Source organism: Alternaria hordeiaustralica (assembly GCF_023758085.1).
Source record: "Alternaria hordeiaustralica strain BMP 2776 chromosome Unknown scaffold_6, whole genome shotgun sequence".
In the NCBI taxonomy this organism is placed as follows: Eukaryota; Fungi; Ascomycota; class Dothideomycetes; order Pleosporales; family Pleosporaceae; genus Alternaria; species Alternaria hordeiaustralica.
In genome coordinates, this window is record NW_026056778.1 from 193,328 (window position 1) to 218,420 (window position 25,093).

General features: G+C 52.6%; 8 protein-coding genes across 8 annotated transcripts; 4 read left to right on the forward strand and 4 right to left on the reverse strand.

The window, feature by feature from the left end:
* Positions 1 to 409: 409 nt before the first annotated feature.
* On the reverse strand, positions 410 to 4,113 carry J4E84_003955 (uncharacterized protein; the record flags this gene model as incomplete). Its single annotated transcript, XM_049386564.1, has 7 exons — positions 410 to 522; positions 571 to 700; positions 751 to 1,050; positions 1,099 to 3,213; positions 3,260 to 3,368; positions 3,421 to 4,040; positions 4,105 to 4,113. The coding sequence occupies 7 exons, from the start codon at positions 4,111 to 4,113 to the stop codon at positions 410 to 412; spliced, it is 3,396 nt and encodes a 1,131-aa protein (XP_049245334.1).
* Positions 4,114 to 4,916: 803 nt separating this feature from the next.
* Positions 4,917 to 6,396, forward strand: J4E84_003956 (uncharacterized protein; the record flags this gene model as incomplete). The annotated part of the gene is made up of 4 exons (XM_049386565.1): positions 4,917 to 4,965; positions 5,254 to 5,471; positions 5,520 to 6,219; positions 6,269 to 6,396. 4 exons carry the CDS (start codon positions 4,917 to 4,919, stop codon positions 6,394 to 6,396), a joined length of 1,095 nt encoding a protein of 364 aa, XP_049245335.1.
* A 476-nt stretch (positions 6,397 to 6,872) lies between these two features.
* J4E84_003957 (uncharacterized protein) lies at positions 6,873 to 9,099 on the forward strand (the record flags this gene model as incomplete). The annotated part of the gene is made up of 4 exons (XM_049386566.1): positions 6,873 to 6,915; positions 6,967 to 7,131; positions 7,284 to 7,753; positions 7,915 to 9,099. 4 exons carry the CDS (start codon positions 6,873 to 6,875, stop codon positions 9,097 to 9,099), a joined length of 1,863 nt encoding a protein of 620 aa, XP_049245336.1.
* Positions 9,100 to 13,616: 4,517 nt separating this feature from the next.
* On the forward strand, positions 13,617 to 14,480 carry J4E84_003958 (uncharacterized protein; the record flags this gene model as incomplete). Its single annotated transcript, XM_049386567.1, has 1 exon — positions 13,617 to 14,480. The coding sequence occupies one exon, from the start codon at positions 13,617 to 13,619 to the stop codon at positions 14,478 to 14,480; it is 864 nt and encodes a 287-aa protein (XP_049245337.1).
* Positions 14,481 to 14,920: 440 nt separating this feature from the next.
* J4E84_003959 (uncharacterized protein) lies at positions 14,921 to 15,307 on the reverse strand (the record flags this gene model as incomplete). The annotated part of the gene is made up of 1 exon (XM_049386568.1): positions 14,921 to 15,307. The coding sequence occupies one exon, from the start codon at positions 15,305 to 15,307 to the stop codon at positions 14,921 to 14,923; it is 387 nt and encodes a 128-aa protein (XP_049245338.1).
* Positions 15,308 to 17,710: 2,403 nt separating this feature from the next.
* On the reverse strand, positions 17,711 to 20,478 carry J4E84_003960 (uncharacterized protein; the record flags this gene model as incomplete). The annotated part of the gene is made up of 3 exons (XM_049386569.1): positions 17,711 to 20,249; positions 20,302 to 20,414; positions 20,461 to 20,478. The coding sequence occupies 3 exons, from the start codon at positions 20,476 to 20,478 to the stop codon at positions 17,711 to 17,713; spliced, it is 2,670 nt and encodes an 889-aa protein (XP_049245339.1).
* A 371-nt stretch (positions 20,479 to 20,849) lies between these two features.
* J4E84_003961 (uncharacterized protein) lies at positions 20,850 to 22,245 on the forward strand (the record flags this gene model as incomplete). Its single annotated transcript, XM_049386570.1, has 6 exons — positions 20,850 to 20,885; positions 20,944 to 20,957; positions 21,006 to 21,048; positions 21,098 to 21,260; positions 21,308 to 21,618; positions 21,667 to 22,245. 6 exons carry the CDS (start codon positions 20,850 to 20,852, stop codon positions 22,243 to 22,245), a joined length of 1,146 nt encoding a protein of 381 aa, XP_049245340.1.
* Positions 22,246 to 22,541: 296 nt separating this feature from the next.
* On the reverse strand, positions 22,542 to 24,984 carry J4E84_003962 (uncharacterized protein; the record flags this gene model as incomplete). Its single annotated transcript, XM_049386571.1, has 10 exons — positions 22,542 to 23,074; positions 23,235 to 23,263; positions 23,319 to 23,342; positions 23,828 to 24,070; positions 24,130 to 24,407; positions 24,466 to 24,508; positions 24,559 to 24,603; positions 24,655 to 24,665; positions 24,718 to 24,842; positions 24,966 to 24,984. 10 exons carry the CDS (start codon positions 24,982 to 24,984, stop codon positions 22,542 to 22,544), a joined length of 1,350 nt encoding a protein of 449 aa, XP_049245341.1.
* Between the last annotated feature and the right edge of the window lie 109 nt (positions 24,985 to 25,093).

Here is a 25,093-nt window from a genome sequence, read left to right on the forward strand (position 1 = left end):
TGTTACGTTGTTCCTTCCCGGATAGGTGGCTGGTGTCTGGTACCATGGGATGGGTGGAAAATTCAGTCGACAATCACAGTGCAAGTTACACTGGTGACATGAAAGCAGAACGATGATATCTTTGAGACTAATCTACACTGCTTACTTACTGATCCAAAATGATACGCCATAATCATGTGCCCAACGCCTGCGCCAACCTCCCACGCACGCTACTCCGCCTATGCAATACTTGCAATATTTCAAGCTCCATTGCGCCATGTATGTTGGAGGGTGCGCAACCAACGCTTTATTGCCACTCCCTGTGAAATGCTGGCAAAACTTTGCGGACAATCTCATGCCGATCGTACCCGTGCCGAGTAATGTCGCGCACCGTGCTTTTCTTCGTATCTTACACAGTCATTGCGCTGCTTCAACGAATGAAGATGGAATCAGTCTTTCCCCAAAGCGTCTTTGTCTTGGCGGGGTGTTCAAGACCAAGTGATACATCGTCACGCGCACCTACCAAGTCCCAAAGTACTTCATCTGTGACTTCGTCAGTGCTGCAACATCATCATTGCCAAAGTGGCTTACCGTCATCGATTGGCTCAGGCTTCGCGTATTGACCCTTGCCGACAAGAGAAAACTTGATCTTGTCCAATTGCTTGCCCTTGATCTTGGTGAAGTCTGAGAGTCGTTGTTTTGTTTCGCTAAAAGGCTCGCCCTGATGTATGTTAGTGCAAGTAGAGGAGGTAGGCTGATGGCTGCGCGTACCTCTTTCAGCGCAAACTGGAACGGGATACCATGTGCCTTCGATGGCTCCCTGTCAAAGTGGAATACCGAAATCTTCTTCGATGCATCGTCTTCGGGGTAAGGCGCAGCAAAGATTGACGTGTAGTCGTAGAGGCTCATGACAGAGTGATCTAGCGGGAGGACCCTGTGGAACTTGTTCACATGTGCCTCGTAGACCCGCACCTTTTGCATCACCTCGTCGCTGATGCCCGCTTTCTTTTGCAGCGCTTCAACGAGATCCGCGACTTGGGCATTCTTGGGTACCATCAAAGTGTGCTCCTCCTGTACGACGTTAGTTTGAAGAAAGAGCAATGACTGAGTTCAACTCACCTCTTTGCTGAGACCCTCAGGGAGCCACACCACCTTTACAGGTTTCCTCAGCTCTAGTTCCTTCAGGCTCATATCCAAGACCTCGTAAAACAGGGCATCGTTTCGCTGATTTGCGCTTGCCGAATAGTTGTATGGGCCAGGGAAGAGGATGTTGTTCAGAGTTGACGTGGGGTTGTACTTGACAGGGTTCTTGGGCTTGCCAGCAGTGCTAACCGTCGAGAAGCGGATATAGCTAGAGTCGGTTTTGAGGTACTCAGCCACTTTGCTGGAGAATTGGTCATACGCCATCTTTTTGCTGAGAGTCAAGGAGAATGTGGGTAGATCTGTATCAGGCAGCTTAGGCACGAACTCAATGCTGACTCTGTTCAAGAGGTAGTCGTAGAATTCCTTTGCCTCGGTGTAGCCTCCCGCAGTGGTTATCTGTGCGGTTTCCTTGTCGCTCAGTACGCGCTGGACCGTGATGATGTCACCATCTTGTATCTCCGAGGCTGCCAGTGTGACTTTTGGCTTCATCGCTTCGATCATATTCTGTTTGATCTCCTCAGAAAGCTTGATCTGCGTACCCGCTGGCCAGCCCAGCATCTTTGTGATTGCTGGAGTTAGATCGGAAACCTTGTCCTGGAATCCGGCGTAGAAGGTGCCAACACCGAATAGACTCTGCTCTTCTGCGTCGAAGTGCTTCAAAAAGATCATCAATGGGCGGTTGTTAGCCTGACCCTTGAGGTCCACTAGCTTCTCGCCAAACACTGGCGCGCCGCTTTCGTCGCGTTCTTGAGCTTTCTCGATCCACATCCTGAACTGCGACTGTTTCGTGCCATGTTTGCTTGCAGCCTCTTCGACGGTCATCTCCGGGAATTCCAGTGCGGTATCGGGGCGAATTGTGCCGTTTTGTCTATTAACCATCGACCATGGCCGCAACATATCGGCTTCGGTTCCTAGATCTTGGGCGACCGTAACCGCAAAGTCGGCCATAGTTGTGCTTCGGAGCACACGGTAGACCCTTGGGCTAGCAGGTGTGTCTGCGTCGGCTTTCCATGGAACGATGTCAAAACCTTGGTGGGCCTTGAATTGTTCATCTGACGCGACCGCAACGTCCATGTACAGATGAGCTTCCTCGCGTTCCTTCTTCCTGCGCTCAAACAATGCCCGTTCTTCAGCCAGTCGTTCTGCCAGATGCTTCGGTGGTTCTACCGCCTTGCTGTCTATAAGAACTTGATCAAGCCTCGTCTCCCTAATGTATACCAACATGTAGGCGCTCATTGAGCGTTTTGCGGACCAGGCTCTGGTGTAGGGATTGCGTTGGCCAGTGTTCCCGTTGGCCTGGGCGTAGTCACCACCAAAGTTTTCTTCCAGCGCCTCACGTAGTGTCGCTCGAGTCACACGGTCGTCGTCGAATTTGTAATAGTGGCCGTCTTTCGTTGGCTTCAGGAAGGCGTAATAGTGACCAGCGTTGAGATCACCGCTGTGCACCAAGACGCCGTGGAGGTGGTATATCCAGGATTCGGATCGATCGGCTCCGTCGGAGAGATATGGCGCAGCGTCCCAGACTTCGGGGAATTCGTAACGGTCGTTCACCTTCATCATGGCGTCGCGCGTAAAGTCGTATTCGAAGCGCTTCAGCTGGAGATGTAGCACTGGCGGAAAACTCTCGAAGATGACACCTTTTTTAGCGTCTTGCAACCCAAAACCCTCTGCAAAATACTTATTTTCGCCGTCCATGGTCTCGACCTGCACGTAGTCTTTGAAACTGTCGTCCAGGTTCTTGTTCCCGCTCACGTTCAATTGTATGTCCCAGAAATCCTCAACCCGGGACGATTCGTAATCGACGTTGATACATGATATGTAGGTCTTCATCTTACCAACAAACATGTTGGTCAAGGCACCCTCGGCTTCAGTGCCCTTCATCCTCTCATCGAGCTTGTCCATGAGCACACGGGACAACTCCTGTACGTCCTGCTGTTCGAAAATCTGCTTCGAGTCCCAACCGAACGAATGCGTCAGCTCTGTGGTTCCTACGGCGTTGTTTGATGTTTGGAGAAGGTAGAAGAGTCGTTGTAGGGCGTAGGCGCTATTCGAACGATCGGCTTCCTCGGCAGTCGGGATCTGATAAACAGCCTGGCGGAGTCAGCTGTCGTTCTGTGTGTTGAAATGGATGTCATACCTGGCGGAACGCATTGGTAAAGAAAAGTGACTGTAGGAGCGAGTTCAGATAGCATGTTGCGCCCTGGTTCTTCAAGCCGACCATGCCGGTCTCTTTCTTGGAGTCGTAGCTTTACAAGTCAGAAACCATCGTCGGCGAAACTGTGCATCCGTGAAACTCACTTGATGAAGTTGTGCCATAACACTCCCGTGGGGTCTTTGAGCACTCTTATGTATGCAGTTACATTGGCGGCGTTGTCTTCTACCATTGGCCGTCCCCGGTCTTCCCAGGAGTTGCTGAAGAGTTTTCTGAGCTCTGCAAAGCGTGTGAAGCCCCAGTCGCCTTCGTCGGATGTAAAGCGGTGGTGTGCGGTGTGTGTGGTGAATATGGTAGGGTCCTTGGGGTTCCAGAGTACAAGCATGAACTCGACACAGGCATACCAATCCTCTGGCATTTGCTTTTCTTCATAGGCCTGCTCCAGGTAGAAGGACGCAAAGTCGACGTTGTTACCGTACGGGAAAAATAGTATCCGCCAGGGATGACCGCCGCACTCGAAGATAGGGCCATGTTCACGTCGTGTGAGCTGGCGCCAGTCCCTGATTTCCCATGTGTTGTATACTTCGGCCTCGGTCTCGTACTCCGGGTTCTTGGGCATGTGTCTCTTCATAAAGGCATCGTACTCGTCGGCGCGGGGCTCGGGTTCGGCGTCGACCTCGTCCATTTGGTCGTCTGTGTCGGGCGTGATTATGGCCACGTCGGCCTTCTCGTCGTACTCGTGGTCCACGAGCATGTCGCTTTCGATCTGCGTGGGTGAGTGGGTCAGCGTGGCCGCGTCTGGCGAGACGCTGGCGAAGGCGCAAGCTTACCTGATCCATGGCGGCGTCGTCTTTCCGGCAGGTGCGGATGGAAGCGGGGGCAGATGGCAGGAAAGCGCTGCAGAGACGGGTCGCGGGGGCAGTCACGACTGGGTGCGCTCGACACTGCAAGGTGAAAAGGGAAGCTGCGCGCCTGTCGCCTAGAGAAAGGAAGGTACGGGTGGGCAGCACTTGCGCGGGCGGGATGCGGGTAAGGATAGGTTCCTCGCTAAAGGTGGCGGCAGTGGAGATATGACGATCGGATTATTGTCGTCTGGAAAACTCCAACATCAAGCATGTGCAAGGGCGAGGTGGACAGCGAGGGCGCACAAAGACAAAAGCTGGGGAGCAGCTCTCGAGGCTCAGAACAGCAGCTCTCTTTCGACGGATGCAGCCTTGGCGCTCGATACAGTGGAGTGCGTCAAAGCAAAGCCGCGGCCTACGACGTCATTCGTCCAACATCACATACTGGCAAGCGGCATGCCACGCGCATATTTCGAGCTACAAACGCTCACCCAGCATGTTTGCCATTGTGCTGTGATATGACTGGCGGTGCCGTGAAATGCGCGCCTCTCTGCTTTTGCGACCGTTAATTAGAGGCCGTGAGTGAAATTCCCAAAAGTTACGCCGGTTAGCGGAGCCCGCCGTCACATGCCCCGTATTTTGCTACAGCTCCCTCAGCGAGCTCCTCCACATGTGCGCTCTCGCACCAACAATTATGAGTATAGGAGCACGTAGTCTCGCGTCGTGCGCGCGACGCTCTGGTATCTTACGTAGAGCACCTTCAGCATCGCCTGTCTCTAGAGTACAAATTCGACATCCACATGCCGCAGCCGTCGCGCCCGCGTGGAGACCGTCTTCGGCCTTGGACGAGTGAGCACATAAGAGATGCTCCTGCCAATTTCCACAGCTGACATGTGACTAGATGGGTGCAGCGTGAAGCCAGACCCATAAGTCTGCGCCAGTTGACTTTCTTTGGAAGAACCTTGACAGAGTCTCGTCTCATCGACTCGGCCAACTACTGCCGTCTGGAGCTTCCCACGAGGTGTGATCTTAGTATCTGACAAGCGGAAATATAAGTGCTGAACACGTGTAGACTTGCGCACCGATTGCGTGATATTCAGACCCTACCATACGTCGTCGTCGCGAACCCTCATCTAGCTCATGTATACGAGTCGTATCTACGCGCTTTCGAACGCTTCCGCCGCGTACCTGAGATAAAATCGCTGGAAGATAACGAGAAGTACTGCAAGGTGCTGGAAGAGACGTTGACAGAGCATGCCACTGTCATACCCCGCCTCGCCATTGGTGTTCTCGAAGTTCGGGGCCTGATGAAGGCTGAGGAGACGGACAAGTTCATGACCACCATGTTGCGATCGGTATGCTCTCCGTCCATGCACAGCGTCGGGCCATGCTAATTGATTCAGCGCATCTCGCGACGCGTCATTGCGGAACAACATCTAGCACTGACCGAGACTTTCGATTCGCCATGGCATTTCCCACAGGCCGAAGTTCATCCCCACGACCAAGAGGCAGTCGGCGAGATATTTTTGCGTTGCAATGCGAAGGAGATAGTCGAGAATTGCGGCAAGACGATGCAGGAGCTCATCAGGACCGCTCAGGGCCCACATGTCGAAATTCCTGAGATCAAGGTCTACGGTCACCTTGACGCGACGTTCCCGTACATCCTGAGTCATCTTGAGTATATCATCGGCGAGCTCTTACGCAACTCTATCCAAGCTGTCATCGAGGAGCGTAAGTCGAAAGACGCCAAGCTGCCGCCTATTGAGGTATTGATCTGCGAAACCTCGCAGCACGTTATTATCCGAATTTCTGATCAAGGTGGTGGCATCCCGAACGAAGTCTTGCCATACCTGTGGAGCTTCAGCAAGGGTCCTAGGCGTGAGAAAAGGCTGCGAAATCTGGCGAGGGTACCAAAACTACTGGGAACATTGCAGGAGCTGCAGGTGCCTGGAGGTGAATCTGCAGCACAGGTGCAACAACGTCTAGATAGGAGGTCCAAGCACGGCGATTCGGGCCTGTATCACGGCTCGCTGTCTTCCTTGACCAGCCGCGCACCAGACCTGCGTCTTGGTATTGGACTTCCCATGTCGCGACTATATGCTGGTAGGTATTTCATGACAATGGCGGGGCTGCGCAGCTAACAATCTTACAGAATACTGGGCTGGCAGTCTCGAAATCCACAGCCTGGAAGGCTATGGCGTCGATGCTTTCCTTCAAATCTCGAAGCTTGGCAACAAAAATGAACGACTCACTACACGAGCCTCAATGGACGCCATTTAGATGGTGCACCCAGGGAGAATCTTGCGGGTGTCCCGCGTTGTCGTGAGGCAAGCGCAATCTTCACGCTGCTCAGTCACAACACAGTACCGCGGCAGTCGGTCACGAGTGCCTTCTCATCACCAACGAAGACATTTGCCTGGATTGCGACCTTCTGTCTGACAACGACATTAGCATTACATCCAGACACCGCCCAATCATCGCGACGACGTATTCTTTACGAGCATCTCTCACGACAGCATGTCTGTAGAACATCTCGTGAGTACACTCGACCCTGCTTGCGGACTTTACTAAAAATCTCCCAGCCATCGCTACGCACCGGTGTTGGCGCTACTGGCCATGCCCATCCATCACCCGTAGTCAACTCCGTCTTATCCGACAATGCGGAACGCCAGCACTTGGAAAGCCTCATAGCTAATTTAGCTTTCGATACCGATTTGTACGGTCATGGCTTTCACAAGAATTGCCCGCCACAGAACATGCACTGTCCTCGCAGGAGGAGATTAGGGTTCGAGCAAGAAGGTAGGACCGATACCTTCGAGCATGTTGTGGTACTTTGCTAATGCCCAACAGCGACGGACGTCGATTACCTCGACGTGGTCATGTGCTGGAAAGGCATATCAAGTGCCCAAGCTGTCGAGCTCACGATATGGGAGCGCGTCTTTGAGCAATGTCTGGTCCCACAATTCGAGAGTCACATGAGGCGAAACGTTGTTGCTGAACTTGGCGCATTACGAGGTACGATACTCATTCTGCACTTTAAATTTCCAGACTGTTACAGACATCGCGTTGCCGTAGGAACTCATACAATGAACAATCTGAACACCCTGGAGCCTACGTCAACGCTGGATCACCTACTGTGCATGCTTCTATGCTGACCAACGTTGCAGATCATATTGCCGAGGACGAGCTCTGGCCTTGCTTGAAACAGATCATGCCCGCCAAGCACAAGCGTCTTGTTCGAATGGATCTTCCTAAACTCATCCACGACATGATCGACGCTTTCTACGATGATTTTCGGGCCCTCCCTACAAATACCAGATGGTCGTTCAGGTCTGGCGACCTACCAAACTTCGTGTATAATTACATCATGACGCAGGATTACCTGCTCCGCTTCTCAGACGGGCTATACATATCGGTCGATGTCGATATTGCCTGGGAAACAATGCCTGTGCTCATGATCTACGCCGCCGTCGTCTCGCAACCACCCAATATCAAGCTCTGGCGTATGCCCTTTGGCCCGAAAGACCGGAACGCCTTTGTTCTCTACTTTGAACGCATCTTTAGCGAATCAGGATCTTCAAGCTACGAACACTTTCCCGAGGATGTTGTGTGTGAAGTGAAGAGATACAAAACGAAGGTACGATACCCATGAGTCACCCCTCACGTTACGTTATCCACTTTGCGCTTTTTCTTCTTGATTTCGGTTGCAGACCTTTCCAGTGCTTTCCTTTCTCACTGGAACGCAATGGCAGTTGTTTGCTAGACTATTACTTACAGCATGGCTAGGATGACACACAGACAGTGTCTGAGACAATCGTTCAAGCCAAGATGGTCACGCAATTTCCAGGTCACGTACGCTACGAACGTGTATTGCGTCATGCGGTCAAGGGCGAAGTGATGGACATATACCAAGTCGTTGCAACGCCAGACGACGACAGACCACAGCAGGAGGAACCGTCGACGCCCTGGGTTCCATCGTACACTAGTACGCCACTGTCCAAGACTCGCCCCCGTCAAGCACGTATTCCGTCTCTACATGAATGCTGGAATGAAGCATTTGCATACTTTAGACGACAGTCTGATAAGAGCCTCGATGACGAAGCTGACATCTCAGCCACATCGATTGCGGACGCATCCGTGCTGTCTGATCCTGATCTGCCAGCCGAGTCGCCTAGGAAACGAAAGGCTCCATTCCGCTCCACAAGCCTGGACGGAGCATCGACCTTGAAACCGGCAGACCACGAGTCAGACACTTGTCTCAAGCGTCAAAAGGTGGAGTCTTCCGGCCATTTCCACATGCTCACGACTTCTACGTCTACCGAGGTCATCGAGCTGCAGAAGAAGTGCGCTGCCATTGCACAGGACGTTGCCGCTATGCGCAAACAACTCGGCCCACTCGGTCAACCTGTGAACGGCAGTGATTATGATGTGTTGCGGCATAGTGAGGATATTGTGCGTCGTTTAAGGGAAGCAGTCGGCCCGTCACGCCCCTCGACTCCAACAGTATCTGCCACCAAGTTATCGCAGCCACAGGGCGAAGACCGACAGAAGTCTCTTATTGAGAAAGGAAAGGCAGTTGTTTTACCTCCTACGCCTCCCATGGAACAACACGACTCATTGCTCCCCCGATCACTTTCGCCAATCTGTCTCACCAGCGAATCTGAAGAGAGCGGCAGTATTTCTTCCAATTCTGCCATCGATGCCAGTGGTCTCGGTGGTCAGCAGCGCGGTCATGGTGATAACGCAAGGTCACACCGTCATTCGAACGAACTTTCTCAAGACGAGATCCAGAAGAACTATCGCGAATTCGAGGCGGCTGCTCAGCGCAGGATGACGGACCCCACGTACGCGCCCGTCAGCGATGTGGGTGACATGAACTTTGAACGCATTTTCCTGGGGGATAGCGAAGCGGAGGATTTGAGCCTGGGCGACATCAGTGGCTTGAGTGAGGAGATGAGTGGGTTGGACATGGATGAGAAGTAGATTGGTGTATCGGATTGTTGATCGTTGCGTGGACTCAATGCTTGGTATGGGTCATTGTCCATTGTGTTGAGTTGATGTTCGCACTGGTCTATACATAGCGCAAGCGTAGTATCAAAGACTGCGTATCTCTTGAGCGTTTTTGCAGGCCGAGGTCTAGTAAGTGATATCATTAGGGCATCCACTGCATTCAATACCAACACGCGGAGGCAGCAAGCGACCACATACGCCTTCATAGTCCTGCCTGTCCGCAGCATGCGACCCGGTAGAATCTCCAAACCCTTCTCGTTCGAACTAGCACTAACAACGAGTAGCAAACGCGTACGAACGAAGAATGCTCTTCGCGCTATGGGAAAGTGATGGCTCAGCCCAGCAAACATGGGACGAACGACTTGTCGGCAGTATATGTACACCACACGATAGTCTCTCTTCCCTACTGCTTCTTCTGCTGCCATCATGGCTATCCGTTACTTCGAAGATCAGTCTTGGCTCGACTTGCTACTGCTCACTCTACCTGTTGTTGTACCTCTTTTGATCTCGCTCTATTTTGTCATGACTGAACAGCCGAGACCAAGAGCGCACGCCAATCCTCTTCCGACCTACAACAACACGAGAGCTCCACGCGAGCGACTGGAGCATCTTATCGGTCCTGCGCTTAACTTCCTAGATACTCCAAATCCGCGAGTAGGAAGACGCCAGATCACGCCGCCAATCTCTACGCTACCATTCGAACACGGGGTGTACATGCCAGATCCACGTCGCAGCTCACGAGCTGAAAGACGTCGGATCAACGAAAACGATCTCATCCATCGCGAATACATTCGTCAGTTGAGGAACCGAAGGTCGCAATACCAAGACTTCGAGCCTAGCGAGATGGTACTGGTGCAAGAACCTGATGTCGACGAAATCGTCGCGTCGCACCAAGATCCATGGATTCCAGACGATTTCAGACTACCCGTCGCCGTCGAGGAAGAAGAAAACCCATCTCCGGATGAACATACCTTTGTGCTAGTAGATCGCAGTCGCAATTCTTCCTGGGAAGTCGTGTCTGATACGGAAGAGCAAGAGTGGCAGCATGTTAAGGTAAATCTACGTGGCGGTGGGGGCGACGAGCCAGTAGCGCTCAGACCGGTTCGAGCTCGCATGACTGAAGCAGAGCTTCGTGAACATATTCGTAGGAATCGTGCTGAGACGTTGGCGATGTTGGAGTATTATAGCAAAGCTTCGGTGCGGGCGCGCGAGAGGGGTGATCGAACTCGCCGGTAAGTGGATCGTGGTGAGAACCGGTGGGACCGCGAGTCGGTTACACGACGGCAGTGATGGATGTAAGATAGGCGGGATGAGTTGCGGGATTGCCTGCGGGGATGGTCACTAGTTCTCCGGGATCCTATAATCCGAACTCTTTCGGGTTTGTGAAGTTGCTGTATTCGCTGCATCTTGTTTGAAACACCCTTTTCGAATAGTCTCGTTCCAGTCACCGATTGTTGTTAATCGCTTGCTCCTCCTCGTTGGCCACGTCCATGCTTACCTAGGTAGGTAACGGCATACGAAGCCGACGGTCATCAATACATATCTGCCCAGGATACGATATATATTACAGGCCAGCTGCAACAGGCTGATGTGCCAGGCTATCGATTTTGAGAACCCCTGATTGGATGTTCAACAGTGATGCTGCTCCGAGGCTGCAGGGTCGCGGCACGGCATGGGCTGCAAATCCATCGATATAAGTATTGGACTGCAAACAGGCACTCACAACTTCCGTATCCCACGTTCGGAAGGCATCAATTTACTACTGGAAGTTACGCTTACAGACAGTGCTACGTACGAAACTGGACAACCCGATGGTCCCGATCATGAACGATGGTACACCTGCGTCGCAACCAGCCCCACATGACGTCATAGATTCTCCAACTCCAGAATCGTCTACAGCAGCAAATAGAGGATGTGACCTCTGTCACAGATTCGAGATCTTAGATATCTACTACCTCAGCTCGGAGCACTCTTGGGGTGAGATTCTCGTGTCCGCACAAACCTGTGCTAGCTGCGACGTGGTCGTGAGAGGTTGCCGTAGCTGGTTGGATAAAGATGGCAAAAAGGACTGGACACCCACTAGCTTGATCCTGGACTTTAGACGACCTCGTAAGTCGAATAGGTACGGACTTCCACGCGGGCTCCGAAAAGGCAGTGGAATCCGCACATATGAGCCAGAGGACCATGAGAAAGCGTGGCCTATACAGAACCCACGCATTTGCTCTCACTTAGTCGGCATGAACTTCACTTCGAGCATCATATGGTTAGGCATTTTCGAAATCAAAGGTGAGATAACTTGCCATCAAACGATGCTGTGTCATTGACAAAATCCAGGGCCTTCACTTCCGGAGCCTTGGGACCGCTATGTCGATTGGTCTTACATCACGACTGGAAACACAGGATCGGAGGAAGCTTTCCAGGTAGCGCGAAGCTGGCTACAGAATTGCTGTGAAACGCATGTAATCTGTGATAGGATCTATGACCAGGCCTTGCCCACCCGATTACTGGATCTGGAAGCCTTTGGTAGTGAAGGTGTCGTCAGGCTAGTAGAAACTTCTAGCGAACATGGCCAATATGCCGCTCTCAGTCATTGCTGGGGCGCTACACCACAATTTACTACCACGAAAGCTACCTTAGCTGAGAGGAAGACAAGCATTCGTTGTGGCCAGTTAACGAGAACGTTCCGCGAAGCGGCACAGGTAGCTTGCGCGTTGGACATTCGATACCTCTGGGTAAGTTTTCATTGTCTCTGCTACATATGACACATATACTGACTGGGCCAGATCGATTCGCTTTGCATTGTACAAGATGATCGTGACGATTGGGCACGAGAGGCATCTGAGATGTCTACGGTATATCGCAATGCAGTGATAACTATCTCAGCAACCGCGTCGAGATCTGGCGATGAGGGGCTATTTCGGCAATCTCCCGAGGTTTTGGTGCGCTCTAGGAGGGAGCGGTCACCAACATTCGTGTTCCGCGCCGCACGTATACATATGGGCGCACACCCCTTCGAACAAAAAGAATTTCCACTCCTGAGTCGCGCCTGGGGTCTGCAAGAACGCCTACTACCACTGCGCGTCTTACATTTCACAAACGCCGAACTAGTTTTCGAGTGCCTCGAAGAGCACCGTTGTGAATGTAGGGGAACCTGGGTTCATACAGGTACTTTTAAATGGTGCATCAAGCCGTCCAAACTCCATTTGCGTAAGAGAATCTCACGTTCTGAAAGCTTAGAGGCCTGGAAGGAGACTGTACTGGAGTACAGTACTCGCCAGCTGACTTACCCGAGCGACAAGCTAGTAGCTATAGCAGGGCTTGCAAAGAACTTTGCGGAACCAGGCGACCGATACTTGGCTGGTCTTTGGGAAAGTGGACTCATTGATCATCTTCAATGGTTCGTGTACAACGATCAATATCGAATTCAAAAAAGACCAACATGGAGAGCGCCGTCTTGGTCTTGGGCTGCTGTCAAGACTCAATTCAGGTACAAATTCGGAATCAGCTCCATAGGTTCCTCAGAGTATGATTCCGGGACTGCGAACGTCCTGAGTTGTAGTGTGGTTTCGAAGAATGCCGATACATATGGCGAGATTCTATCTGGTACGCTCAAACTCCTTGCGCGTTTGACGGAAGTGACATGGACAGCTCAGAGGCCTGACAATCCACGGCGTGGGAGCGACGTTCACTGCATCACCTTCCCATCCGGGTATTCACAGGGGTTTAATTTGGACGCACTGATAGATGACATGCCATCGCCTGGTACTGAGTCTAAAGATACGAACATCGCTTGTGTCTTACTTGCTGAAGACCTTAAGCACCGGCGTCGCAAATGCCTGGTCCTCCGTCGTTTGAACTCGAACAGGAACGTCTTTGAGCGCATTGGTATCGTGGACGAAGCTGTTCCACCATATCTCGACGAGTGTCTAACAGATGCAGACAAGCTTTTCCCGACTGCGAAAGTTGTTGTAGAGATAGTGTAGCAATTCCACTGGTCATTTCATGCATCTCAAGCTACTTATTGCACTACTGTTGCAGAAGACAAAGTGAGAATGAAAGTTACTTTATGGGTCGATTTGAAGAGAATCAATGGAAAACGCACAGCTATCAATGGAAAACGAAGCTCATATACGTTTGCCATTGCACTAGTGTTTGCTGCTACTGGCGGAATCAGATGAGCATCATAACAGTCGACGAAACGCTGCAATAGAATAAAGATGAGATGATGACTGGAACGAAATATCGAGTGTTCGTTTCATCGGTAGCTCGAGTGACCGTCAAATGATCGTGAAAGATGCGCACTAGTCAGTGCGCGAGGTGAAAGACAAACTATCAGCACTGTCATCACATAACATGCCAGCTGACCTAAGTCTTCAGTCAATATTCGATCTCTTATACCCATCGCCACTTCCTATCACACCATATTCCAGACTCAAGAATCTCAACCATACCCAAGAGTTTCACAAGCACAACAACCTGACCACACTAGGATGAGCGCACCAACGAACCCACCGCAGCCCGTAGGCCTAATAACATCCTCACCCCACACCCTCCAAAACTTCGACCTAACCGCCCCCATCCTCCGCTTCGACTTCCCCACGCCCGCCGCCCAAGTAACCTTCCACCGCGCCTTCCTACAAGTCCGCAACGAAAAAGACAAAGCAGCTTTCATGCAACGTTTCTTCGATAACTACGACGGCCAAGTCTCTATACCTCGGCGTGTCATCATGGACACGAGCCGAGATGAAGAAGTTGCGAGGAGGCTGCAGGAGAGTCTGCCAGTGGAGGTCGATACCGGGAGGGATGAGCAGATGGCGAGACATCTGCAGGGGCAAATGGAACAAATGGGGAGGGGTAGTTTTGGAGGTGCGGGTAGAGGGCCGGTTGATGGAGGACATGGTATGATGGACGCACGGAACGACAGCACAGACGGTAGAGGATATGGTGGTGGAAGCAGAGGCGTACCCGTGAACGATGAAGACGAAGCCTATCGCGCAAGGAGACGGATCGAGCGCCAGAGGGAGATGCAAGAATGGGCGAACGCGGCGCAAGGATGGACGAACGCGGCTGACGGAGCCTACGTTGACACTATGGAAAGGCTAAGACATCAGTTTAGACGGGCGGGCTTTCAAGACCCTGGTGCGTATCCTGGGCAGCCTGGATATGACAACGCGCCTCCTCGACGAAACCCTCGACTACCGTCTCGTCGCTCTGAGAACCAGGAGAATGAGTTCGAGGGCTATCATGGCAATGGGGGGCAGGGCTATCCAGGATATGGTCAAGGTAACGGAGGATATGGCTACGGCTACGACCCGCGCCGAGATCACTGGGGTCATCGAGGTGGAGGTTATTAGATGAACGGGTGGTGATAGTGGTTCTTGGGTTTGGGCTCAGCAAATTGTTGTAGAAGTCTGCAGCAAGCGATCAAGAGATGAAATTGCGGGAGTACCTCCAGTTCTGTCCTAGTGAAAGTGAAAGGGCTTCCGACTCGAAGTGTACCTACTAGACGACAACAATACTGCTAACGCATACACCGCCTCCAATCATCCATTGATGCAGGCCGGTAGATTACCCGCTCGTCAGACTCATATGTTAGCGCACGCCCTCTGAAAGGCTCTGGTGAAGCCGACGCTGCTCTTGGTTGCTTTCCCTTCCCTGCCTTGGGCGTGTCATCGTCCGGGGGCGTGGAGGGTTGCTCCTCTGGGGGCGTGGAAGGACTGTCTTTCGGGGGCGGCAAGGAAGGCTCCTCGTTCATCAAGATGATACCCTCGCACAACATGCCGACATACTCCGTCTAAGTGTTATGCGTCATTGGTCGCTTGTGCACCTTCCTGACCTTCTGGATGTTGTAACCATTCGCGCAGTGATCAAGGAGATGGTCGAGAGGCATTCCGTCGTCGGAGAAGAGCTCGCCAAGTCTGCCCCGAAAGTCATCGCGGTCGATGGGGTCGTTGTGGGTGACGTCGTCTGGTAGACGTTTGCTCAAGATGTGCAGAACGAGGGAGCAAAAGCAGCGATTGGGGGCGTGATCCTGGTAGTCGGACGATTGTATCCATTGGACAAGTTCTGGGACAAAGATCATACGAAGATCCTCTTCGTTGGGCATACTCCACGGGACTGGATGTCGGCCAATGTGCAGAGGTGCCAGATCTTTGGGTCCCGCCTCATCATGTTTCTTCATGAACCTTTTTGTCAGAATCGACCGTAGCCTCTTTGGGTGTATTGCGTTTGGATCGATCGTGGGTGAGTCAACCGTCGTTGGTGAGTCAACCGTAGTGAGCCCGTCGGCGAGCTTTGGTGATGGAGGTCCTTGCGGCGAATCGCTTCGTACAGGCTCTTTGGGCTCCGCTTCCTTGTGTGTGTCCGGGAACATATCATGCGCGAACCCCGCCTAGACGCCCGGCAATCTCCTCGCACATGCTTTTCCATAGCCTATGGGGCAGGAAAACGACCGCGCCCTGAGAGTTGGGATGGGCCGAGCCTGGTATGGGGAAGTATCCATAGCGATAGTATCTGGACTTTGGCGATGTGAAGGTGATGATATGAAGATAGCGCAATAACGATGTGGTGGTGTGCTGAAGTGTGAGTGTAACTGTGGGTGGCGTGAAAGTGGTGTTTGGGTCAGTAAGGTGCGCGACTGCTCTGACCACGTCGTTATTCTTTCGCCCTTTCCATCTTGTGTACCTTCCATGCTCTTTCCTATCTTCACATGGGAAAGTGCCGTACCCGAACAGAGCCAAATCACATGCGGCGATTAGAGTTCCTACAGCCTCATATTAGCAGCCCGTCGTTCTGGACGCAGCGCGTATCTGTTGGTAAGCCTTTGTACGATCGTACGAGGTGACGATGATAACTGGGTTCTTGTGTATTGAGATATATTACTACGAACGCGGGCGCTACCAAGGTATACCCAAGCTCGGCATGCGCCGGGCCGAGGTAGGATCGAGGCGGTACTTGAATATCATTGGGGGACATCGTGTGTGCATGCCGACCCCAATTCCTCCTTGTTCGCTCTTTACAGCTCTCTGCAATAGCAGAAACAAGCATCTGGATCTTTCCTGTAACCCAAATAAGCCTCTGCCTCTCTGAACTCTGCGACGTGATACGTACAACTGCACTCTGTATACCTGAACTGCGGTTGCACCAGGGAAGCAAGTGTCTGCACAGCCTTTGTTTTGGCCTACAGAAGGTTGTAGTTCGTTAGTAAGTGATCAGAAGAAGAAAAAGCTAGTACGAAAGATTGCTTACATGCTCGGTTGTCTGCAGTAGAACAGCTCCATTCATCTTTTGGGATCGCGTCTCCACCTTTCAAGCACCAGTACCTTATATCGGCAGCGGCGAGTGAGGTGAATAGCATTGCGGTAACGATTGACAACTTCATAGTGAACGATCTTAGAGTGCTGAAGGATTTGTGATAGAGTGATTGTAGGCTGCTGAGTAAAGTGATTCTCTGAGGCGGTCGGTGGGCAGCTTTTGTATGCCACGAGCAAGCCACAGTCTCCCGTCTCACGCGTGGTACGCCATACCATTCCAAGGAACTGCTCAGATAGAGTTTGAACTTCAAATTTGGCCGGGAGTCTCCTGGTAAGATTTGTTAAATTTGGTGCTTACATCCAAGGGCTTGAATTGTGTGCATGTTGCTACCACCTGCATAAAATTGGTATGGCGCACTACGGCTGTAATGCTGCGTAGCGTATGAACTTAACTATTTTGGATGATTCGGCACGCTGTAGACTTCGGCCCGTTCTCACCTCTTCTACCAAAAGTCTAGACTATACTTCGGAGTTTGATCCGTCAATCCAGCCCTCGAGTCCATGAAGTTCTGTCTTCGTGCACCATGTCGGAAATCAGGAAAGCTACCACTCGGCATGGGAGGTAGTCATTGTATGGATAGAGCAAGAAGCGGTACCTAACTATTGACAGGAAAAGCTACACTGGCAGCTTCTACTATGCAAGAACTATCTCAAACAATATTCTTGGAGTCGCTACACCGCCTGAACCGGCACGTACCGGCTCGTACATACGATACAAGATACGGCGTCTGGTGATGTTGAGTAGTATCTCCGCCTATCGTTCGACTGTCTTAGTGATGCCTCGGTCTTTCCGTAGTAAGGATGGCAATGTTGTGGCGGCTGACAAGGACGGCACTCTCATACCAGAAACGGCCCGCGACGATCTATTGAACCCTTCTTAATTCTCTCATGTAGATATTCGTCTTCGCTGTGTCTAAGAGTCGAGATCATGCCAAGATTCTTTGTATATAATAAGCGGTGTGATAAGGTCTTCCTCCTCGCAATACATCCTCCATCGATACGTTGATGAAGTAGCGATCGTCGTAAGCAGCACGCACCTTCCTAGCACATTAGCCATGATCAAGCCGCGCGATGTACGCTTTGACCATTATTGTTGTCCAGTCTGTATGTCCAAGGTGTGGAAAGAGCGACATCGAGCAAGGGCAGTTGCTGGTGATCAGAACCTCGGGACGCGCAGGCGCCATTGTACATATTGCAGGGACTCCGCAGCCACGACAGGTACACACAGTCAGATATAACAGTTCGTCAGAATTCGTATTCGTACAATGGTATCACTCTTCAAAGCCCATCCACTCGCCTATATCCTCGCCTTCATCACTGTCAACCATCTCTTCATCTGATATCCCATTCTCTATCGCTTTGACCCCAAAGTCGAGTTGGGCTGACTTCTCTTTCTCCTCTGGCGGCTGTGCGAGCAGATATTCGATGCGATAGATGTTCTCGTCAGCTAATCTTGCGAGCTCAGCCTGTATCCTGCGAACAGCTTTCTCAACGCTTCTTAACTCGGCCTCAAGACCGCCCTTGTTGTCCTTCATCCATCGACCGTGCTTGCTCAGTAGTGACTCGATCCACACTAGGTTGAACTCCAGATGCGGGGACTCATCGGCTTGGAGGGCGACGAACCGTAGTAACCGACCGAGATACACTGATGGCAGGTCCTTGACTACTAGAGCGACGTTGCTGACGGGCGTGGCTTCGTATACGCGGCGAACAAGGTTGCGCTCGTTTAGACGGAAAGCCATGACCAGTGCCTTGAGGTAGTCTTTCTGTGCGAGAGTCTCGAGAGTTGTCGCTGGTGTGACGGTGATGTCTAGGTCGAAGGGATCGAATTGGAACGTGTTGTCGAGTGAGTAGATTAGTAAGCCTTCTGTTGAAGCAGCGCAGAACGCTCTGCCTGTTGGCGAGAACGCGACAGCGGGTACGCGTACTTCCGGTCGTGTTTTCCGTGCGCCAATGCCCTTTTGCGCACCGGGTAGTGTTGTGTCTCGCCGATCTTCCAGATCGGACGCTTCACCTTGGTCGTCGATGAGACCTTGTGGCCCAGCATCTGTGAGCAGCTTGCTGTTGAGGAACTCTTGTGTGCCATCGAGAGAAAGGTTCACGGATACAGTGAACTTCTTGAGCAACACACCAGACTGAACATCGTATAGACAGATGTACTTAGAGTTGCCGCCTGCCAATACACACGTGCCGTCTGCGCTGTACTTCACCGACGTAAAGGCCTTGGTGCCTGCTACGTTGGCTGCAGTGCGCCGATCTGACATCTTGCGACCACCGGAAACGTCCCTTCGCGCATCAAGGCCATTTTCCTGTGCAGCATCGGATACGTTCCAGAACGTCAGTTGTCCATCAAGAGTTGTGACGGCTATTTGCTTCGAATCGGGGCGGAATGCGACAGATAGGATGTCGGCCATGAGTTGTAGCGGCTCGCTTGTTTGGGTGCGAGCAAAGATGTTCCAGACGCGAACAGTCCTGTCCCAACTTCCACTGACCAGCGTACCAGCATCAGGAGAAAATGCTAGGGATGATACAGGGCCTTCGTGACCAGATAGTCTGTCAAGCAACTGGCCGGTCTGGACGGACCAGATGTGAATGTCGAAAGAATCGATCGAGCCCGCGCATACGACCTCGCCGCTTGGGTCAACCGCTAGGGACGAAAAGGAAAGCCTCGATGGCGCCGTGAAAGTGCGGAAGTTGCGATACCGGTGGAGATCCCAAGCCCTGATGGAGCCATCAAGACTGGCTGTGAACAAGACGTTTCCCTTCTTCGCGAATTCGCAGGCCGTCACACCGCCCATGTGTTCCGTGAATGTGACGACACAGAAACCGGAGTTGACTTCCCAGACTTTGATCTTGCCATCGTCTGCCGCTGTTATTATCCGTTGACCGTCTGGCGAGTAGGCGATTGTGTTCATCGAGTCGAAGTGTCCCTGCTGCTTCAAAATGTACGATTCCGACTGCCATTCCCACACAAGTAGCTGGCCAAGTTTCGACGCGCCAAACGCTAGCCACTCTCCGGTCTTGTTGATGGCGACGTAATCGATGTCGTTCTGCGAGATGCTGAGGCTGGAGATTTGCGCAAATTCTGGTAGCTCGTGGATGAAGAAGGCACCGTGTGAAAAGCCTGTCACGAGCAGTTTCGACTCGGGATGGAAGCTGGCGCATGTGACGTGCGCATTGTTCTGATGGAAGAAGTGGCGTTCCTGAATACCCCATTGTAGGTTCTCGTCGTCGTCCGGGTCGGCGTCGGCGGGCGCATCGTAGCGTAGCATGTATTTCCAGACGAACAGCGCTCCGTCCTTGCTGACTGTGTATATGGTCTCTTGATCCTTGGAGAACCATGCGCCGACTACTTCCTGCCTGTGTCCGCCCAATGTTGTCTGCGCATGTCCTTCTGCTTGATCCACGCTCCAGATCCGCGCCGTCATGTCTTTGGACGCGCTCAGGAAAAATCTCGAGTCGCTAGACCATTCTATGCTCTGTACTGAATTGTAGTGTCCTGTGTATATCCGGTGTCGCACGAAGGGCGCAAACTCGAGATCGCCTTCGGCAACGTCTGGAGTGGACGGTGTGTGCCATACTTCAATCTGCCTTCCTATGCCTACTGCGAAATGCCGACCAGAAGGAGAGAAAGCGATCGAGGTGACTTCGCCGCGGAGAGAGAAGTGGTAGAGCACGATGCGACGAGGAACATTGGTGAGGACTGCGCGACCGTCTTCATCGACCGAGAGGAGGAGGTTTCCGCGGGGGTTGAGGGCCAGGCGTGCGATGTTCTTCCGGTGCGCAAACGGAAGCGTGTATGACTTGGAGCTGACTAACGATCAGCGCATATCGAAAGAGGCAGTCGCGAGTGTGAGCCTACCTCACAAGGTCGAAAACCGTGACGCGGTTACCAACGGGCGACAGCAGACATGTGCCATCGGGTGTGAAGAGAAGATTGCCTCTGCTGTAGACGGTGCCCAGCAGGTTGGAGAACTGTGGGTGTCAGACGCGAACATTTGCACGGCAGCACTCAACTCACCTGGAAGTCAGTCTTCATCTTCAAAGTATCGTGGCTGCGGTCTCGTCATGTCGTGGCGGGCATGATGGTCGCATCTTGAACTTTTTCGAAGCTCGGATCATCGCAGGACGCGCTAGTGGAGTAGTGTGCATTAGTCGCGGTTTCCCCGTTCAGGGTCAGTGCTTGCCGAATGGGCGACTGGCAGAAAGGGGACCCAAATTGTCTACCAACACCACACCTCCTCACCAGACCCCATATCGCACCTCGTTCAGCAACCTCACTGCTGACTTGCTTTTCATCGGTCACCTTACGTATGTTTCCACGCCGTACTCCACCACTATCAGGACCCTAATAGCTAACACCACCACGCAGACCCCATACACACCAGCGGTCAACCACACATCAGCACAATGGCCGAGTCCGCGTCCCCCATTGGCATTGCCAATGTACGTATACCATCCGCTCAGTCTATATCCTCAATTCGTATACTAACATGCATTGCAGCTGCCCAACCAGAGGTACTATCAACACAGCGGACACGCAGCTTCGGCCCTAACGTAGCACAGGCACAAGATTGTTGCAAAGCGCGGTGCTGCCTTCACCATAATGGTACGCATACCATCCACATGATCAATCGACTTCAATCTAACTAGCTCAGGTTGCCGGCGAGTCTGGTCTCGGAAAGACCACCTTCATCAACACCCTCTTCTCCACCACCATCAAGAACTACGCCGACCACAAGCGACGACACCACAAGCAGATGGACAAGACCGTCGAGATTGAGATCACCAAGGCCGAGCTCGAGGAGAAGTTCTTCAAGGGTATGCAGCGCCATACTGCTATTCATTCTTTATGCTAACACACCTAGTCCGTCTTACCGTTATCGACACCCCCGGTTTTGGTGACTACGTCAACAACCGCGACTCGTGGCAACCCATCATTGAGTTCCTCGACGACCAGCATGAGTCGTACATGCTTCAGGAGCAACAACCGCGCCGCTCTGATAAGATCGATCTTCGTGTTCACGCCTGCCTGTACTTCATCCGCCCCACCGGCCACACCCTGAAGCCCCTGGACATTGAGGTCATGAAGAAGCTGTGCACACGCGTCAACTTGATCCCGGTTGTAGCCAAGGCCGACACACTGAGCCCAACAGACCTGGCCAAGTTCAAAGCGAGGGTAAGTTGGTCCATCTACATGTCAGCAGCAAATACTGACCGCTTTTAGGTGCGCCAAGTGATCGATGCTCAGGGCATCAAGATCTACACTCCCCCTCTCGAGGATGACGACGCCGCCGCCATGCAACACGCACGCGGTCTCATCGATGCCATGCCCTTCTCCGTCATCGGTTCCGAGAAGGATGTACAGACCAACGACGGCCGCACTGTCAAGGGTCGCCAATACGCCTGGGGTGTTGCCGAAGTCGAGAACGAGGAGCACTGCGACTTCAAGAAGCTCCGCGCTATTCTCATCCGAACCCACATGCTCGACCTCATCCACACCACGGAGGAGAATCACTACGAGGCCTACCGCGCTGGCCAGATGGAGACAAGGAAGTTCGGCGAGGCGCGCCCAAGGAAGCTGGACAACCCCAAGTTCAAGGAGGAGGAAGAGGCGCTTCGCAAGCGTTTCACCGAGCAGGTCAAGGTTGAGGAGCAGCGCTTCAGACAGTGGGAGCAGAAGCTTATTGCCGAGCGTGACCGCCTCAACAAGGACCTCGAGGCCAGCCACGCGGAGATCAAGCGTCTTGAGACGGAAGTGGACAGCCTCCAGGGAAGCATCAACCGCTCTCACGGCCGTCGCTAGACGCACCCTTTGGCGTTGGTGGTGTTGCACGTACAGAGATGGTGCAGCGATTCAGCATGGTCGCACTAATTCTCCACATTCTTCCTTCAAGATTCCCCTTTCTGTTTCCGTAACTTCGGTTCTCATATGTCTGTAATGTCGCGCCGCCGTGGGGATCACTGTAGGCGACGCGTATCTAGGCTTGAGCTAAAACAGCACGTCATAGCTTATAGTTGTATAACTTGGTATTAATCTATTATGAAGACCGCTGGTCGCTAAATCTTGTTCGTGGGTATAGTGATGTTGAGATGGCAGGCTTAAACCTGTAATCCGCCAAACACCCTATCCAGCTCCTCGCCTTCTTGTGCCTTGCGCTCCGCCTGCGGATCTAGATCCATAAGGTTCTGCTCCGGCACCTTTTCTTCCTTGGTCGACTCATTATTATCGCTAGGTCCCCCCGGCTTAATGATGTGCACACCACTGTCCAACCACCCAGGCGCAACCCTCCTCTTCTCCGCGAGATCCTCCTTCCGCCGCCTCTCCTCCCACTCCGCCAACGTCCTCCGCGCGTCCGCTTCTAGCTTGGCAAGGTGCTCTTGTAGCGCGACACACGACGTGAGGATCTGGTCTGGATGCGCTGATGTACCTGTTGACGAGGTGACGTATGCTGGTTTCGACGCAGAGGCGTTGGGGTTGGACGGGTCTTGTTGTTGCTGCTGCTGCTGAGAGAGGATCGAGGGAGGCAGCGTCGACGGGAGGGTTACGTAGGAGTATGGCAGGGGGACGGATGTGGGGAGGGAGAGGAAGGGCGAGAGTGTTAGGGGGACTTGGGCGAGGAGGGGGTGGGGATCTGCGGGAGTGGTGTTAGCGAGGTTCGCGCGCGTTGTGCTGGGTGGAGGGACGCGATGCGATGCGACGAGTAGTCACACTTCAGAGCTCGCATGTCCGAATGAGACGATGCCGAGGTCGCTAGTGATCTCTCAACATGCTCTCAAGCGGCACCCTCGCACTGGAGCTCACAACTGGTCGCATGGTCTGGCTATGCGCGCGCATTGCGCTGGGTGTGCATTGTAGCGGGGAAGAGGAGCACTCACGTTCGTCGTGCATATTCGATATGGCTATACGCGTACGTCAGGGTCCGTCGATTTTGCCAAAGTAGCAGTATCAGGGCGTATATTCGGTCTTGTCGAGTACGGTGGGGCGTAACTTTGCGGGAACGGTGTTGCAGGGCTTGGGGTTGTGGAGGCACGAGGTGTTGGTGGGGAAGCTCCAGGTTGAGTGGAGCTGCTGACGCAGGTACGGAGTTCCAAGGTTCCACGGTTGGAAGCTGCGGTCACGCGTTATGCATGTGAGATAGATGCGGGCAGATTGTTTGTGGGATGCATACACGAAGACAGTCTTGGGGAACGGTTTATCTTGCGTGTTGATGGGGAAGTCATTTCTTGTGGCATTATGGATGGATCTTGAGTGTAGCGAAAGTGTATCTATATTTCCACTACCCTTTCACTAGATTGCATTTGGGTTGGATCTTGTATGTACTTGACGCAACAAGAAGAAGAGAAGTTTATGTATGTGCGCGTGAATGTCCCCCATGTTTGCCTACCTGATCTTGGCAGAGCAAGTGAATGGTCTCGGACCGGGAATTGTGTAGCTGGTCGGGATCGGCCAGTACAGTTGAAACTTAATCCCCGGGTCAGTCGCTTTGTATGCACCTGGAAAGCTGACAGTCGCCGGACTGGCACTGCCACCTCCTGTCACATTGATTTGAGCACACTCCATATAGAGTTGAGCACCGGGGTAGTTTGAGGCGGCATGGAGAGCAATGAGCTCTGCGCGAAGGAGGTACCTGGAAAGACCCGTGTCAGTCGACCATATAGATTTGGCAAGAACTTGGAGATGACTTACTGTCCACTGGGAATGCATGACGGCAGTACAAAGTCTACCAGGCCCTTGTTGTTATACAGTCTTGTAACGGCCCACTCGCCATTGGCATCCATACCATCCTCGTAGATCTTAAACCACTTGAGTCCCGTCACTTTGGTAGACAAGGCATCATCGACTCTGGCAAGGTAGACCATGATGGGTCCCAGATGACCGGGGTCAATTGGATCTGACTTGTCCGTCTCGGGCTTGGAATCGAGCGTGTGGTGCCACTCGGCAGTGAGCTTGTCTCCAGCTTTGACCTGACAAGGAGTAAGCCGAAGCCATGTGGCGTTATTGCTTATTGCGCAACCAGCGTACATTGATGATGTCTTTGGGAAGAGGCGTTCTGTGGGGGTTTATGCTGAATGCGGGTCAATCTAGCGCTTGGTTCCACGCTTTGTAATGCTTTACCCGCCATTACAGATCACATCGTTTGATGTAACGTCCGTTATTGGTCTGGAAACGTAAGTGAGTTGGAGTTCAAAAGGCGATTGCGGGGTGCATTACCCGTCGTAGGTCTGTGTCGTGCTGTTAGCAGGGGAGCAACATGGGAATCGTGAACATGCTCACCGGCACTCGAATCCCCTTAGTGTGTCCTTGCGCCACGCCATTGACGTGTAGCTGGGTGAAAATTGTGTGTGCCGAAGCGCTGGCCAGTAAAGCACAAGTAACCGCATAAGCCTTCATCATGTAGGCTACTACGTTAGATCCTGAATGTCCTCATCAACGCGTCGATGAATCTTCCTATATGCCATTGTTCTGCACCGTTCTCAAGCTGTCCAAATGGAACACGGCATTATTGTTCAAATCTGGTCGACCTTCCAGTTCGGCACGCATGCGACTCGCGGTAGACTCGCGTGACCAGAGACACTTTAATCCCAATCTATTTCGCCCGCCGTAACGCACTTTTGAAAATATACTGTGTATGCACGAGACACGTGCTTTG